This window comes from Rhinolophus ferrumequinum, chromosome 17 (assembly GCF_004115265.2).
Source record: "Rhinolophus ferrumequinum isolate MPI-CBG mRhiFer1 chromosome 17, mRhiFer1_v1.p, whole genome shotgun sequence".
NCBI lineage: Eukaryota > Metazoa > Chordata > Mammalia > Chiroptera > Rhinolophidae > Rhinolophus > Rhinolophus ferrumequinum.
Window position 1 is genome coordinate 42,101,338 of NC_046300.1, and position 19,093 is coordinate 42,120,430.

The window sequence follows — 19,093 nt, forward strand, 5'->3', positions numbered from 1 at the left end:
CACATTCAAACTCTTAATTTTTCACATAAGCAAAATGGGTTCTAGAGAAATTAAATGATTTGCCCAAGGTATTACCCAGATAATTAGTAGCAGACTTTGAGCGAGACATCAGGTTTCCTCATTCCCAGTTCAAAGCTCCAAACTGTGCTTTATCTCATTAAAATGATGCAATAAAATGTTCAAATAAATTGTTCCAATCAATTATTCTTAATGCCAATAACCATGTTAGAAGTCTCAGCCTGAAAGCATTTGAACTCTGACATGACTCACTTAATGTGGATGAATCACCCATGAGAATGCCGTAGTTCATCACAGAGTTTAGAGACAGTGCTTTCTACAAAGAGAGTACTCAATAACAACTTGGTAATTAATATTTGGTAATGTCTGAACAATCAATTCAAGAATTCATTTTTGCCGACAAATGTTCTTTTGCTTCATTCATAGATTCTTCACAAGTCATCCTAGTATTCTGGAGTTATTCTGGTATAAATAGTTGTCTTTTCTATTGACACAGTTCCTTGCTCTTATGAAAATAATAAAATCACTATGTGAAAATTTACCCTGAGTTGATAATACGCTAATAAAAAAGTACCTTAGAGCTGTTCAGTGTTTCTATCCCATTTGAAATACACTGTGACACTGAGAGAGTATTCAAAGAAAAACAAGAAATAGCAGCTGTTGAATAGGTCTTCAATATGGAACTTGGTAATGGTTTTTGGCCATAAAGTTATACTTTATTTCCTATCAAATTTCTAATGGCTATCATGAGTAAGATTTCTGCTAACAAGTATGAACTTTTAAAATTGACACTTGTTTTGAAGACGTCATGCTCTACTTGTATACCATTTCTTCATGAAACATATTTATGTGCATGAAATGTATTTAAGAGCAATAGAGATGTTAGTTGACTGCTCTTTTATTATTTTATTAATCAAGTTGTCATGTGTAAGAGTTAAATTTTTGAAAGAATTCATAATGTTACAATTTTTTTCATAATGTTATAATTTTGAGAGCCCACTTTATTCCAGGCACTGATTTAATTAAATCATCCTTATTTCTCACAACTACTCTTTTAGATGAGAAAACAGAGGCTTTGGAGATAAAGTAACATGCCCAAAGTAAAACCACTTGTAAGCGACAGAGTTTGAATTCAAACACAGGTCTGTTTGACTCTTTATATCATATTGATTAAAGACAAATAGACAAAGCTTTACAGCCAAAACCATTACCAAATGTTTTTTGAACGATACTAAAGTGTTTTCTAGTCTTTGCACCTTCTTTCTTCAAAGGAAACATTTTATTTTCCTTAATGGACAAAATACACTGCTACTTTTCTATATGCAAAAAATTTTAAATAACTTTTATTACAGAATGAATCTATATTCATTGTTGAAAATTTTAAAAAAATATAGACTGGTAAAAAAATAATTATATTTCTTTTATTACAGAATGAATCTATGTTCATTGTTGAAACTTTAAAAAAATACAGACTGGTAAAAAAATAATTATATTTCTATTACTCAGAGATTATGAATGTTGAACTCTTGGTGTTTATCTAACTGGATCTTTTTCTCGGCATGTGTATGATCATAAGTGTATACATATACATAAGTATATACATAGATACATGCATATGCATAGAGTATTTGGATTTTTTAATAAAAGTGAAATGTGGTAGTTACTGATGGTAACCTGCTTTTAAAAAAAAGTCAATAATTTCCATCTTTCCATTTTTGTAAATTTTCATTTCAAACAATACCCACTTCATATTCAAATTTCTCTAGTTGACCGAAAATGTTCTTTGTAGCTGGTTTGTTCAAAACCTGCCGACAAATGCATTATGATGAATGCATGAAATGCATTTGGTTATATTTCCCTTAAGTTTGTTTAAATCTAGCACAGCCATCCTCTCCCATGCCCGCTTCCCTTAATTTTAAGGCCATTGACTAATTGAAGAGAGCAGGCCTTTTGTCACGTAGAATGTCTCACCCTCTGGATTTGTGTGGTTGTTTTCTTGTGGTACCATTTTGCTTGCTTCCCTATCCCTGTTTCCTATAAACTAGATGTTACATCTAAGGGTTTATGGATTAAAGCTAAACATTTTTGACTTGAATGTAATATAGGTAATGTTCTGTACTTCCTTTTCCATCACTTCAGAGTCATGACATGTGATGGACCACTAGTGATGCTAAGATTGATTACAAACTTAGAATAATGAGAGTCTGATCTCTCCATTGTAGGGTTACTTTTTCTCCTTGCAATTAGAAAGTAATTTGTGTCATGTTACTTTGGCATTATACGGATGTTCAGTTTCACCAATAATTCACCTAAAGATTTTAACACACTTAATAATCTTTTCCTGAATCAATACTTTGAATTTATGAAATAAAGCTTTCTAATTCTATCACTTTCTACATTTATTAGCTGGCATTTTTTTATGCGGTAGGTCTTTCCTTTGGGAACTAAAGCTTATGGATACCCTGAAATATAGTTTCTACTGAAAAGGAAAAATAAATGTTTAATTTGTTTTCTGTTATTAAAAATGTAAATATCTTCAATACCAAACTTTCTTAGCTAGGCATCTGTTTCTTTTGGGCATTGAATGTTCATATCATAAAATACTTACATACCTAGTTTCTCTTTTATTAATTGTTTTTATTGAATTTTATTTAAATTTTACTTTTCTCTGTTATCCCTGTCCTATGACAGTCACAACCAGGACACACATCCCTATGTAGTTCTTTAGGTATCTAATCCTTTTTCTTTTTATTGCATATGCAAAACCACTAATCAACCCTAATAATATAACTAATGCTTCAGTTTTACCTAACAATTTCTATTAACAGGGATTTTCAGTTTTTAGCAAGTGCTGATTCCTAAATTATAGGGGATAAGTAGAATACAAACTTAACTGGTTCTTCCAAAGTTATGTTGTGTGTCAGCATAGCTTTAGGAAAAGACTCTAAGATTCCTGACAGGTTTGTGGACTAATTAAACTACATTCCAACCACCTCGTTTCTTTACACTCCAGGGGTGCTTTTCTTCAAATATATTAAGCTCTAGGAAGTAAGATGTTATGTTTTTATACTTACAAACATGAGCTCCATTTTAATAAACTTTTCATTTTAAACACTCAGAAATACCTCATTGAATGTAAAAGAAAGGGGGAAGACTAAAACATGGAAACAGACAAGAAATAACTTTTTCAATTCTAAAATATGTGCTCCCCCAATAAAAATAGAGTCTTAAGTCAGTCTTCCTTCTAACTATGTTTTTATTTATCTATTGCATACAGTCAGATGAATAGTTCAAAATGCCTAAAGTCATTCTGGGCAAGCTGACAAGTATCCTACACATTGAAATGAGAAGTGGGAAGAAGGCCAGATTGCCTAATTGTTACTTGGGAATCTGAGGAGGTGGACAAGCCAAAATCTTTATGGGGATCCAAAGAGTACAACGTCTTCCTTAGGCAGCAGGAGAAAACAATGGGCCAGATTCTCATTCTGTGTAATTTTATAGGATTCCATTGTATCCTCTATTGTTTCTTTCATGTACTGCCTGAAGGGGAAGTGTATTGTTATCTATGGGAGAGCTTCCATAAGAGAGTTACAGAGGATGAGGACATAGCCTCTGGGAGATTAATGAATGATAACGCCATTCAGTCTAGTATGGAACTTTGAAATAAATATTTTGGGAACTGTGTACCTGAAAGACCTAAGCATTAAGGTCAGGAAGTTTTAGTGACCAAGAGTTAATGAGACAAGCAATATCCCAAGTTGATTAAAGGGGCTTTGAAAAGAGCACTTGTCTTATTAGGGAGACCACTTCATGGACGGTGTAGGTGCCTGAAGCTGAAGCTGAATAATAATAATGAATGTCAGCTATATGTGTATGTATAGTCACAGGATGTGGAGTACAGCATAAGGAATAGAGTCAGTGGAATTGTAACAGCTATATACGATGTCAGAGGGGTACTAGTCTGGGGACGGGGGATATCACTTTGTAAGGGGTATAAATGTCTGACTATTACATTATTTTGTACACCTGAAACAAACAAACAAAAAGAGCATTTGGAGGTGAGGGAATAAATGAGCCACTGAGAAAGAGTATGGTATTCCCAGAAATGTGAAGATGAGATTGTCATAGCTGCAGGAAGTCTTAAAGAACATTTAATCTAACCCCCTCTTCACTTACATATGGGGAAACCAAGGCACAAAGAGTTGAAGTGACTTGCCTGAGCCCTTGCCTACGACAATATTGAGTTAATGACAAAGTCAAAGCTAGAATCCATGATATCCTAATTATTGAACCCTCTTTCTAGTTCAACTAAAGCAGTATTTTTTTAACTGGTCTCTTTAGTATGTGGGAGGGGTATCTATAGATATATATTCTTAGGAAGTCCTAGCAAAAAAGCTGTATAAAAAGCTTTTTTCCACAACTTTCTTGAGGTACATTTTACACATCCTAAAGTTCATTTCAAGTATACAATTCAATGAATTTTAGTAAATTTACCAAGTTTTGTAACCATCACCGTAAATCAGTTTTAGAACATTCTCATCACTCAATAACATCTCCCATGCTGATTTACAATCAATCCTGGTTCCCATCCCCAATCCCGGCAACCACTAATCCACTTTCCTGCCTTTATAGATTTGCTTTTACTGGACATTTCATATAAGTGGAAGCACACAATATATGGTCGCCTGTGTCTGGCGACCATATGATAAATTATCATTTATCATACTATCTTTTAGGTTCATCCATACTATAGCATGTATCAGTAGTAAACTTTTTATTGCTGAATAATCTAGGCTAAGCTGTGTATGACTATACCATATCTTATTTATTATTCAGTTGATGCACATTTAAATTGTTTCCAAGTTTTTAAATTAAATTTATTGAGGTGACATTGGTTAATAAAATCATTTAGGTTTCTAGTGTACATACAATTCTATAACACATCATCTATATATTGCATTGTGGGTTCAGCACTCAAAGTCAAATCTCCTTCCATCAACATATATTTGACCCCTTTTATCCTCTCCTACCCTTCCCCCCTTACCCTCTGGAAAACACTGAATTGTTGTCTGTGTCTATGAGTTTTTGTTTGTTTGTCTTGTTCCTTTGTTGCTTTCAGTTTTATATTTCACATATAAGTGAAATCATATAGTTCTCAACTTTTTCTGTCTTATTTCGCTTAGCATGATAATCTCAAGATCCATCTATGTAGTCGCCAAAGGCAGTATTTCATCTTTTCTTATGGCCAAGTAATGTTCAATTGCATATATGTACCACATGTTCCTTATCCAATTATCTATTGAAGGACACTTCAGCTGTTTCCAATTTTTGATAAAACGTTTTTAATTCTGTATTTTCAAATTTTCTTTCATTTTAATGATACAAAAATTACAAATATTTATTGTTTTGATTATCTGGATATCTGGATGATTTTATAACTGAAAACTTACAGGCAGGTTCAGCACCACAGTTTGTATTTATGATTTCATTGGTGCCCAGTATTACTATTTTAGTTGTCCAGGATTAATGATAGAAGGGCAAAGGTAGACTTTTAATATATAAATGTATCATTTGAGTTGGGTGAAAGCCAAAAAACACCCAGTAATGCTGTAGGAAGCACTGTTTCACAGAAGAGTTCAACAAGAGTAGTCAAGAGAGAATTGAATCATCTGTGGCATTGAGTAGCACAGGGTGTAGAACCTCAAAAAGCACGTGTCACAGCTGTCATTTCCATTTTGAACTGTTAATTTGAATGTTAAGGGTCTTGTAACTTGTTATTTAATTTGTTTTGATTGTATATAAGAGATACAAGCATAAAAAGCTTATATAATAGCTAGTTATGTACATATTTAAATTATATTATAAAAAATTATGTGAACACTGAGAATCTTAAGAAATTTTTTCCTTAAGGGAAGTCTGTGCTTTACTCAGGTAATAAGATATCGCTATATAAAATAACTGAACCAAACTTTAAAGACTTTTTAATTCTCTCATTTTTTATAAATAAATAAAAAAGAGGTGACATGGCTTGTGCAAAATTATATAACCAGTTAGTAACAGAGCTGCGTCTAAAACACAGGCTCTTAACTGCCATGGCTACAAAACATTTATTCCAAGTTGTATATTGTTAATCTTATTAAGCCTTTGGTCATTTTATAAATAAGACATCCACTGACATTGAGACCTGGAACAGATTCATTCTCTAAATCCTGATTTTCTACCTATGACTGAATAATGATTACAGTCCAAACCTTTAATTTAGGATCCAAGATCTGGTATTTACAAAGTTGGCATAAGGAAGAAGGAAAAAATGTTTTAGCTAAATTCAAGAGTCAAGAGGCAGAATGGTGTAACTGCAAAGAAGTTGAAGACCAGGTTTCAATCTTCAGTTCTGCCACTAACTCTGTTTATAATCTTAAGCAAGTCACAATGGCTCTGGTCTTAATCTCCCATATTTAAAGTGGAGATAAGGAAAGGAGAATAGATTAGTTGATTTATAACATTTTCTTTTGACGTTTCCATTCAATGAATTTTAAGTGTTAAGGGCTCATCTATTATAAACTCTTGTCCCTAATCATAATCATGTCTAACCTCTGAATTGATTAAGAATATTATTGCTATAATCTGCCTGCCCACCCACCCACTCACCCATTTTATTGTTCACTATTTCCTAACATGTAGGAACTTAAGTTCTATTCAAAAGGATATATCTACTCATTCCTTTGTACCTGTGGTATGTAGTTGGTGCTCAATAAATGTTGAGTGGATGCATTAACATGTGAATAAATGTGCATTTTCCTATTTTCTGCCAACCATCAGGACTTGTTTCCGGCTTCCTGATCTTATTTGTGCTATAACACGTAATATGTTTTTCTTGATTAGTGCAAAGTAAATGGTCTTTGAATGTCAATTCATTAGTTCTTACCCCTAATAGTTCATCGTACAGAGTCAATGCCACGTATTTTACACCTAAATTGTTTCTTATATGTTTGTTTAATTTCTCCAGCTATATTAAATCCTTTGAAAACATAAGAGGGTATGCCTTTTATTTCATTTATTCTTCTTAGTACAGTATCAGGTGTTCAAGACTTGACTGATTGTTAATTCCAAACAGATGGTATAGTATCTTTCCGAAGGCCTTCAGGAAAGTACCCTACCCCAAACTTAAATGTCCACAAGAAGCTCAGCCCCCTTGCTTTACTTTCAGAAGAGGTTCCAAGAAAGATGATTATCAGTGTTTGAATAATGCCCCTATAAACTCTTAAAGAATATTATTCAGATACAATATTCCTCTTCCTTACTTTCTTTTCCCATTTGAAGAATTGGTTTCTCATAATTAGTTCTTTAGACTTGATTTTGTTTTTGGTACTTGAAAGTTCTAATATAATTACTTCCTTAAGTTATACATAGCAAGAGTCTTGGATTGTGAAGGAACATAGGGTTCTAATAAAGGTTCTACTACTTGCCAATGTCTTTGGGTGGGTCACGGAGCATTTCTGGGCTTCCATTTCCCCATATGTAAAGTGGGATGTAATATCTGCCCTGCTGTACAGGGATATTATTAGGATTAAATATGTTTCTATACGAAAGAACTTTACACATTTTAAAGCTCTGTGCAAATGTACCATATTATTTTCCTATTGCTGCCAGAACACTAAAAACATTTTCCTTAAGATTATAATGCAAGAGCTTCATTGAATAAACATTGAAAAATATATATGTGTAAGCAAGTTGAAAGGAAATATGCTAGATAATGCTAACGTTAGTTATTTCTGGGTGATGGGATTATGAGTAATTATTTTTAGCTTTACATTTTCCTGCATCTTTTTCAATACTGGCTATTACTCTTAGAATTTAAAAAGTTACTTTAAATAAAGACACTGCAAAACTTCAGTATTAAAAAGTTAACAGCCCTCAAATCTGGAGGATTCTTTAAAAGAGATATGAAGCCAGCCTTCTACAGTTGATAACATTAAATTGCTGAGCAGATTATTAAGGTAAATGGAAGAGATGTTTATAGCTTTTCAAAGAAAAGGAAAGTTATCAAGAATAATGGTGTTTCCATTTTTCTAAAGAACTATTATCTCCCATCTTTTTTTTCTCTCTCTTAAGTGTTTCTACGAGATATCAGCATCACTAGTCCTGAAAGAGTATCAAGAGGTGAAAGACTCACACAGTGGAAAACCTCAGACAGGAAGCTTAACGTTAGTATGGCATAAAAGCGACCACAAACTCCTGACCCGGTTACTGTCCCCCGCCTCTCCCCACTCCCCAAGAGCAACAGTATTAATCTGGTGGATCTTGTGATGTTCAGAATGTGTTCACAGATCAATTTCCAGCTCAGCTTATATGTACTGAGAATTCTGATCAGTCGCCTTTTGCTTCCAGCACTGCCTCATCCTGAATATCATTTCCCCTTTATTAATGTTCTCATCATTCTCGCTTCTTACCCCTCCTGATTAATGGCTCTGAGGGATTAAACAAGATGACCATATACTGTCCTACGCAAACTAGGACACTTTCAGGAATGAAAGAGGACAATATTAAAAATTATGCTTTGACAACAGGCATAAGCTGAGACTGTCACAGGTAACTTGGACATATAAGCACTTTAAAATTAAGCAAAATGAGATTTAAGAGAGGAGAGAAATGTCATGATGTCTTTGGTCCTGGCAACTAGAAACTAGGTCAATGCTGCCAGAGGTTTTTTTTTTATTTTCATTTTGCCTTCCATTTCTAATGGTTGTTAGCTCAGGAATGTAGGAATCATATTAACGCTTTTGTTGGACACCTATAATTAAATGAAGTGAAGCAAATTTTCCTTGCTTTCCTTTTTTTTTTTTTTTTTTTAATGTTAAAGGTTCACACAGGGCAGTTGTTTTGCAAAGGAGGGTGGGAATTGCAACGGTTTTGCCCTAGGCTGTCTTGCATTAAGAATTATTGCATCTGGCCACTTTTCAAGCAACCAGATGTGAAGTAAGTAATGCCCATTTGGATTACAAATCTCATTTTAATATCTTTCAACATAAATAACAATAACAATAGTCAATATCTTTATTTCAAGGCTTCTAAAAAGTGAGAGACATTAGCCACATAGAAACCACATTGTAGAAAAGCTAGAGAAAACAATGATCCTATTAAAAGTATTTTTTAAAATAATCTACAAAGCTATTTCAGTGAAAGGAGTCAAAGCTGGGTTTGATAGTTACAATGAACCAAAGAGCCAAAAGTACCAAACACCATAATAACGCCATAATAATTCAATTCAGTAAATTCTTACCACTTGAAAGTCTTAATCATATATGACTTAGCTATTGAAATGATTGTTTTGGAGTTTTATTACTAAGACTGCCAAGGTCCCCTAAACAATAAGGGCAATAAGGGCTTCGATAGTACCAGTTCTAACAAATGCTTTGGAGAGTATACAGAGCTCTCATATAGATTAAAATACACCTCAACATCAAATTCCTAACAACGAACCCTTTATAGCAATCTGAAACTATAAATGAGTGGATTAAGCTACCTTGAAAGACAAGAAACAATAATTTCTCTTACTCCCAATTTTGTAGTATGATGGGCCCATTAATCCGATGGACCTGTGACCCATTCTAATGGTGAGTCTGATGACAGTTCATGTCATGTATGTCCACAGCCTTAAATAAGACTAAGATTTGGGAATACACAAAATGAAGGAGGAAAAAATTAGAAATAAACTTAGAGCAAATAAATACGTTAAACTGTGAAGAGCAATATGGTAGGATGATAGAGATGAAAGTAGATCAAGTGAACAGCTGAAGTAAATGTGGGGACATGAAGGATCTATTACAAGAATCCAGAATAGGGTGACTTTCACCACAAAATATAAAATACACAGTAATAGTGTTTAGTCTTTTAAAGTATACAATGCATTTTTACATATATTATTTATTTAGTCTTGAGAGGTTGGAATTCTTTCCATTTTATTGAAATCTGAGGCTCAGGGAAACTATGCAACATGGCCAAGAGCATTTGAACAGGATGTAAAATCTGAACTTAAAAATTTAACAGAAATCAACAAACATATGATGAAAGAAAGCCGTCAAAAAACTTTTCTGTTTATAAGGCACTGTGGGAAATACAGAGCAGTGTCAGCCTGCCCTTAAGGAATTTATATCTTGTTGGAAAACAAGCTGCAAAGAGGTGAAAAGTAATGATTCATGATTTGAATAAGAATTCCAGCCAATGACAGAAGAGATGTCACAAGGTAGCACTTGGTTAGTTGCCAAATAAATGAAAAATGACTAAGTTTCACAGAGACTCTGAAGAGCATGTCAAAATGGGATGATTCATGGGAATGGCTCCATGTAAGAAACGGGATTTCAGCTGGGGAGCAATACATATAGGGAGCAATACATAGAGACTACCAGAGCATGGCCTCCTGAAAGACAGCGACCATGCATCTATGTCACCTTCATATCTATGTCACAGAACCTCAGTAACTATTATTGTCGGAATAAAGACCATTGTCTGGCTAACTGATGAACTGATTAACAATTCAATGAATGAACACATGGAGAGCATTTGAAGGGAAAGGAGCAAAAGTGTGCCTGGGGGATGGTGAGTGCAAACAAATTATGTGCTTTACAGTAGCCTCGTAGGTGACTTATCCAAGGTTATATAGTTAGAGGACACAGCCGGATCTAGAATATAGGTCTCCTGACTTTGTGAGGAATAGAGGTTTAAATGGAAAAAACATTGGCTTTATATTTAGATCAACTCAAGCTAGACTCCCAGCATCACCACATACCAGCAGTATATTGACTTCTGATTGTCTTAAATCCAAAATGAAATAATCTGGGGCCTCCTCCCATTCCTTTTCTCCACTTAAATCAGTAAATAAACTACGCTTTTCCCACCTCAGAGCCTCCATGTGTTATTTCCTCTGTAACATCCATCATCTCACAGCTCCCTTCAGCTAACTTCTATTCTCTCTTTGATGGTCAGCAAAAAAATCACTTCCCCAAACCCTCAGAGGAGGTTAAATCACCCTATCGTGGCTTCTCATTCTATACAACTTATATTACTCTTTTCCTCCTTCACAGCACTCATTTTGTTTATTTTTTTTTAAAAAAACCAGTTTTTAGATTTATTTATTTATTTTTAAGATTTTCGTGAAAATATAGCTGCCATAGAATATTATACTAGTTTCAGGTGTACGTCATAGTTATTCAACATAGTTATTCACCATACAGAGTTATTACCACATTATTGATTATATTCCCTGTATTGCAGAAGTGATCACCATGATAAACTCAGCAACCACCTGACACCATTCCACGCTGTCACAATGTGATTGACTGTATTTCTACGTGGTACATTACATCCCCATCATAGCACTCATTTCAGTTAGTCATACTTGTTCATTTTCTGCTTTCTCCACTACAGTATAAACTCCATGAAGACATGACCCCTGCAGAATGCCCACAGTAGCACGAAGGACACTGACTAAAGCCTTAGAAGACTTGAGTTTTAGTTTTGATTGGTTTTATTAATTTTCTGTGTTGTTCTGGGAAGCTACTTAACTTCTCTAGGTCTCCTTTGTAAAAGGAGTTGGATTTGACCAGAGTTTCTTACAGTTCACCAACGTATGAGTCCCTTTAAAAGGAAGAAAAAAATCCTGCAGACCTGCCAAAGTTGTGTCCTCACACTCCCCAGAGGTTCTGTAACCCCACGTTGAGAAAACTGATATAAGAAGCCATTAAAATGTCCTTGAATTGTGACATTTTGGCTTTATAATCATCTTTTAGATTATTATATTGATATAAAAACACATGATTTTTCCATTTTAAACTCTCAGAGCTTAAGAATATATTTGTGGATCCCTAAGAATCTGTGGATCCCACTTTGAGAAAGAGATGGTTTCTTCCAGGTCTAAAATTTCATCATTCTAAGAAAATGAATGTTTATTTCCCAGAGTACTTTGTAATGAATCATACCTTACACCTGGGCTCGTTAAACGGAGATTTGGGAGAGAATGCAAGGAATTCCACAGCATGAAGACATCCAGAAAAATTCTTTCATTTGAGGACAGATTCTCAGGTATTGATTTTGGCAACAGGATGAAAAGCATTCGACCTTATGTCAATGTATGTGGCAATGAAAGGCTGATAGAAAGCATTTCCCTGGGCTCAAATGAAGTTATCTTTTTTATTATATAGAGAAGTATGTGAGAACGTGAATTAAAAGTGAGTAAAGAACAATAAAAAGGCAAAAGGCCAACAGCCAACTTAAAAAATGGGCAAAAGACTTGAATAAGCGTTTCTCCAAGGACATACACGATGTCCAACAAGCATGTGAAAAGATGCTCAACATCATTAGTCATCAGAGAAATGCAAATCAAAACCACAATGAGGTACCACTCCCACCTACTGGGATGGCTATACTATGATCCCACTTATATGAAATAAACGGAATAGGCAGATTCATAGAGACAGAAAGCAGACTAGAGATAGCCACGGGGGTCGGGGGGAGAGGTGGGTGACGGGGAGTTGTTTAATGGGCAGAGATTCTGTCTGGGGTGATGACAAAGTTTTGGATATAGATAGGGCTGATGGTTGCACAACACTGTGAATATAACTAACGTCACAGAATTGTACACTTAAAAATGGTTACAATGTCAAGTTTTCTATTACATATATTTTGCCACAATGAGAAAAAAAAAACAGTGAAAGAAGATAGTCAGCTTGTTATTTACCAGTTGGACATCTAAACCTAATAGAGAGATAAAATACACAATAATTGCTTTTGGCAAACTAGCTCCACAATCAGGGACTCCAAGAATTAGCAGTAATACGTATAATAAGTGTATGACTAATCACCAACTACCTGTTTATTTTGGAATTATGGAAGTCCCCATAACTGATTTACACCTATCAAGCCGTACAAACTCTAATTCTATGGTTCAAGTTAATTATTAATCATTCTTAGTAATGAATGTTAAAGGCCTCAAGGATAACTGAAAAACAAATCTAAATAGTCTCATTTCTTATTATCCTTTTTATCTCCTTCTAATGGAGGTGATAAGTGATTAAAGGATTATCAGAATCCTGGAGAGGAAAGTTAGAGCACGACTGTTCTACACAGTAGGTTCTAAAAGTGGAACTTAATACTATTTCTTTCAACTTTTACCTTACAGTACACAGGCTTTGCAAATAAAAATAGAGCTTGCCAGCACCATTTAGATACTATTTTTAATTGTTTAATTTGTTTACTTTGTTTTTCAACTTGATGAGTGATTCTAATGGACACAAGTGGCATTCGTGGCTGAAAATCCTTGGAATTTTAACACCTCTTCTGTGACATGAATATATGTTTCAAAGGACTTTCCCAAATATAACTCAACTGTACTGTGGAACAATTTATCACTCTTCCTACCTCTTCAGACTTTGGGTCTGAGCCCTTTCTCAACAGGGCCAAAAAAGCATTCATGCCAGCTGTCACCTTACATTCTCTGCTGTGGTCTTCATTCGCTTTGGATTTGGGCTCCTGACTCTCTTTAAAAAACCTTGCCAAGTAAGTCGAAAGAGACAGTGTCCTTAGTTTTTCTCAGGTTGCTTGGAATGAAACCTCTGACTGGAGAAAGGTGACATCTATTCCTAATAAATATTCTGTTCTTCAGGCTTCGCTTTAATGGACTTCTTACTGAATGCCCAGAGGCCAGGCTCTCAAGTTATCTGAATATAAACAAAATGCTTGTTTCCTGAGACCTCATCTGCCAAGATTCCACTCAGACTACTGATTTATAGGTGGTTCTAACTTTCTAAGTGCAGAAGATTATAACGGAGAGGTGACACCGCTTGTAGTCAGGCTAAAACAAAATCAACAGCAGTTCAAAAAGGAAGCGAATTGGATTAAAACATCCAGTTTGTTTCCTTGTCTTTTATCACTTGATTCTTTTTCACCCTACCTCAGATTTTAAATGAGAATATAACCTCTTTTGACATCACTTGTATGTATATCATAGTAAATTGGTCAGTCTCTTAAAATAATTCTGTGACAGTGCATATTTTGAAAAAATAGACAAATACTTAAAATTGAATGAACTTTTAAGGGAAAAAAAAAATCAAGCACCCTCTTCCTTCAAGTCCATATTTTCACAGGATGGCTAATTCCATAAACTATGCTACTATTTTGACTGAAAACCCAGAATAAATGTGCAGCTTCCACTGAATATTCATTCAGCTTTTGGATACTTGGTTGTCCAGCCCAATATTTTACTTTCTACCTAAGAATCAAACAAGCACTTACTAAAACCTGCATTTCTTTGTATCTCTTGTAAACAACTACTCTACCTTAGGGAAAGGGAAGACCAACGACAATCTGTAAGATTGAAGCTTGGTAATGAAATGAGAAACAAAGACATCTTCTACGACCAGATCACTGAAGATAAAGTCGGCTGACAATGAAATGTCAACTCTGGCTGTACTTCCTCATCAGAAAGATGAGAAGAATCAGTACCTCCCAAAATAGAACTAAGTAAAATGGATTATATTCTGGAAATTAGTATAAAGTATATAAAAAACATGTAGTTGGGAAAATATTCCTGCAGTTAATTTTCTCATTTAAGAACATTAACCAGAGATGTATCTGTTGATTTTGTAACAGCTGTAACTTTTCCACTGTACAAAGCATTCAAGTTACAAATTGGCTTGCTGTTTGAGCGGTCTGGAAAAAGCATGTTCTATATGACTGGACTGCTGTAAATTTAAGTCCATTTCCTCTAGTTCTCAGCTCATTCTGGCAGAATACTGCTAACTAACAGTGTAATAAACTATATTGTCACCCTGCAGGGTTTTTATAACTCCATCTACCATATTTGGGGGTGAGGGGGAGGTAGCAAGAACCCATAAGGAAGTAAATGGTATTATGTGACATTTTGTAACCTTTAGCTAGCCCAGGGACAACTGAAATCATGTGTTTAAGATAGGAAGTGTTACTAAATTTGGGATGACTTCTTGTGGCTTTATATATTTTTTTTTTCTTACACCAGCATCACTCAATTTGTTCACAAATAGATTTCTGGATTTTTTTCTAAATAATTTTTCCTCCATAATGTAAGACACAATTCCTTTTTATAAAGGAGATATTCTTGGTAACATTTAAACCAACAAAAGAAGGGAAGCTAGAATACTAGTTAACTTTTAAGTTACTACAAAAGATTTGTAGTAACAGGATTTTAAAAAAATCCTAAGATTTCCGTTAAGTGTCAATCAATTTCACAAATTTAGTTCCTTTTTTTACCAAAAAATTACCATTGTAACTAAATAAAAAACAATTACTACAAAACAAGGCAGTACATGAAAAGTGACTAATGTAACAAAATTAACATGTCCCTGAATTGTCATGGAAGAGAATGAGAAGAGAGATTAAAGAGGAGAAAAAGAATGGGAAGAATTCTAGACAAAGCCTCTTTATTGGTGACATTTTATTTTGTAATTCAACTTTCATTCATTTAATATTTATTGAGTAGTTACTGTGAATCAGGCATTAAGCTCCATGCTGAGAACACATAAGAGAATAGGACTCAGTCCTTGCCTTCAAGAGAGTTTACAGTTAGCAATACATTCAGACATTTTAATAATTTTTAATAAGGGGGAAGCAGGGTACATCCAGAAACTCCGACTTGTGGACTTAAATTCTAAAAATTTCCTTTGTATCTCTGATTTTAGTGATTCCTTCAAGTTCCTTTGATATATAAAGATACATGATTGCCATATCTGTGCATGCTTAGAAAATTAAGTATTGGAAGGGTCCTTAAAGATCAATTTGTCTAACCTAACCTACTTTGTCTAATGTACAGGAAAACTGAGACTGGAAGAAGGAAAGTGACTTGATTAAGGTCGTTTACCTGCCATGTCTTTATTTCTATGAGCTTTCTTCCAAGTAAGATATAACTTTGGAGGTATCATTACAACTAATGCTTTTATAAATCTATGCTTGTCTGACACCTTACTCATTTACTCATTTAGATCTCCACTGGGACAATCATCACATTAATTTCATTACCCTTCTTCCAAACTTAGGGGAAGCAGTTTTTCCTTAGAGGGTCTGTCTCTTTTTAATGTTGATCTGAGACCTCATCCCCATAATATTTCCTCCTTCTCCACTGATTTGCACTCTTCCCAGTTGACTCAACTGTCCTAGTCACTGCCAAAATTCTCAGTGGTCTAAAATCAACATCATTCCTCCATTAGCAAAAGATGGAAAACTACCTATTACCTTCTAAGCTCCCTGATATATGTGTGTCCATTTCTACCATTACATTTAAGCTATAATCTTAAACAATTATCTCCTCCTTGTAACTGTTAATGGCCTTACTCCTTTTTTCATTCTACTTGACTTTTCATTGTCATTTTATAATTTTTCAGGAACACACATACACACGCCCACACACACGGAATATTATTCAGCCATAAGAAAAAGGGACACCCTGCTACTTGGGACAACATGGATGGACCTTGAACATATTATGCTAAGTGAGATAAGTCAAACAGAGAAAGTCAAGTACTTTATGATCTCACTTACATGTAGAATCTAAGAAAGCCAAACTTGTAAAAGAAAAGAAAGAGAGAGAGTGTGTGTAAAATGGTGGTTATCAGTGGGTGGGCGAATAGGACAGATGTCATTTAAGGGTATAAACTTGAAATGGATAGTAAATAAGCCCCAGAGAGATGCACAGTATATATATATATAGACAACAATATTGTATTATAATCATCAAACTTACTAAGAGACTAGAACTTAATTATTCCAACCACTAAAAGAAACAATTAACAAAATGAAAAGGCAACCTACAGAATGGGAGAAAATTCTTTCAAATCATATGTTAGATAAGAGATTCATATACACTATATATAAAGGACTCACACAACTCAATAACAACAACAAAAAACAAACAATTCATTTCAAAAAAATGGGGAGAGGAACTAAATAGACATTTTCCCCAAAGAAGACATCCAAATGGCCAACGAGTACATGAAAAGTAGCTCAACATCACTAATCATCAGGGAAATGCAAATAAAAACCACAATGAGATGTTACCTGTTAGAATGCCTGTCATCAAGAACACAAGAGGGGCGGCCGGATGGCTCAGTTGGTTAGAGCGCCAGCTCTGAATGACAGGGTTGCTGGTTCGATTCCCACATGAGCCAGTGAGCTGCACCCTCCACAGAGCTGCCGCTGAGCTTCCGGAGGGGCGGCTGGATGGCTGTTTGTTAGAGCGTGAGCTCTCAACAAAAAGGTTGCCGGTTTAATTCCCGCATGGGATGGTGGGCTGCGCCCCCTGCAACTAAAGATTGAAAACAGCGACTAGACTTGGAGCTGAGCTGTGCCCTCCATAACTTGATTGAAGGACGACTTGGAGCTGATGGGCCCTGGAGAAACACACTGTTCCCTAATATTCCCCAATAAAATTAAAAAAAAAAAAAAGGAACACAAGAGATAACAAGTGTGGGCGAGGATTTGGGAAAAACAGAACACTTGTGCACTGTGGGTGGGAATGTAGAGTCACTCTGGAATACAATATGGAGGTTCCTCAAAGTATTAAAAATAGATTTATCTTCCTCTTTCAAACTTTACCTATGTGTTGTTTTTTAAGACCTCAGCTTTCAATACATTCTTCACTCTATGCTAATGACACTGTAATCCACATGTCTAGTTCTGACCTCTGAAACAAAGTTTGGTCCCATATCTTCACAGTTCTCTAGGATATTTCTACTGAGAGATTCCATCTTCACTTCGCATTCAACAAGTCTAAAATCAAATGCATCTTTCTTCTCCCTAAACGGTCTCTCTTCTATATTTCATTTAATACCTCTATCACATCATATATCATCCAAAAATTCATTTTTGATTCTTGTTTTTCTTTCACTTTTTTTAGTTTTCATTCAGTCACCAAATCTTATGTTATCAAAATATCTTTCACTTGTCCCTTCCCTTTCAACAAGTCTAAAATCAAACGCATCTTTCTTCTCCCCAAACGGTCTCTCTTCTATATTTCATTTAATACCTCTATCACATCATATATCAACCAAAAATTCATTTTTGATTCTTCTTTTTCTTTCACTTTTTTAAGTTTTCGTTCAGTCACCAAATCTTATGTTATCAAAATATCTTTCACTTGTTCCTTCCAAACAGAGCTGCATTTGTCATACCATTTCCCTATCCCCAAATCTTTAAGTTCCCCAGTGCCTTCTAGACAAAGTCCAAGTTCCTCACTCTAGCCTTTGTATCCAAATTTAGCCCATATCATTTCCCTATGCGAACTTCCCACTGATTCTAGAGTACGACATGCCCACCGATATCTTCAAATTCTTTCCCCAGGATGCTCCTTATATTTAAAATTTCCATCATCTTCCTTTGCATGCCTCCATATCCTTACTCTCAGGGTTCAGGGGGCAACCACCCATGAAACAACTATTGATGATTCCAGCTCTGCATGTGTGTCTTCTTCTGTGAACTTTTACGACACGTTTTTTCCTCAATCACCCATTGCCCAGCTCTAGTATTTAATTATTTCAAGTGGTACGTGTAAGTATTGTCTTTGAGACAAGACTGTGAGCAAGAATATCTCATAATTCTATTTTGTCCAGAACACTGCTGGATATATAAAAGTAGTTCAATGAATACTTGTTTAATAAGTAACATATACAAATAAGAGCCCCAAAAAATCTCAGGACAAATAACTATTCTAGCCTTCTATGTTTCTTATTAGGTGGCAATATATTATTGTGGGTCTGAAACTGAAATAACTAAGTGCAGAAATATCTAATGAATTTCAACAAATGTCTTGCTACAGATTGAATCCCAACAGGAAGCCACTCAGGTACGGTCCTATAAATCCTTAAATTACCAAAAACATATTATCACCATTAAGAAAATAAATAGCGATAGGTCCAAAAGGCAAAAACCACATTCACTCTGCTTTAATTGGTAATAAGAAAGTAGAGTCTAAGGAATAAAGATGTACATTTCTCTAAAGCAATAAATAAATAAATAAATAAATAAATAAATAAATAAATAAATAAATAAACAAACA

General features: G+C 34.8%; 1 protein-coding gene across 5 annotated transcripts in view; it reads right to left on the minus strand.

Moving 5' to 3' along the window:
• The window catches only part of PPARG (peroxisome proliferator activated receptor gamma), a 124,632-nt gene that overhangs the window by 76,344 nt on the left and 29,195 nt on the right, over positions 1–19,093 (minus strand). The window contains exon 1 of one of the 5 annotated variants that reach the window (XM_033132698.1): positions 17,098–17,217. The exons of the other annotated variants lie outside the window; for them this stretch is intronic. Coding sequence (XP_032988589.1) covers positions 17,098–17,116 — 19 coding nt within the window. The 5' untranslated portion in view covers positions 17,117–17,217. Of the gene's footprint in view, positions 1–17,097; positions 17,218–19,093 lie in introns of those variants that run through there. 5 annotated transcript variants of the gene reach the window in all.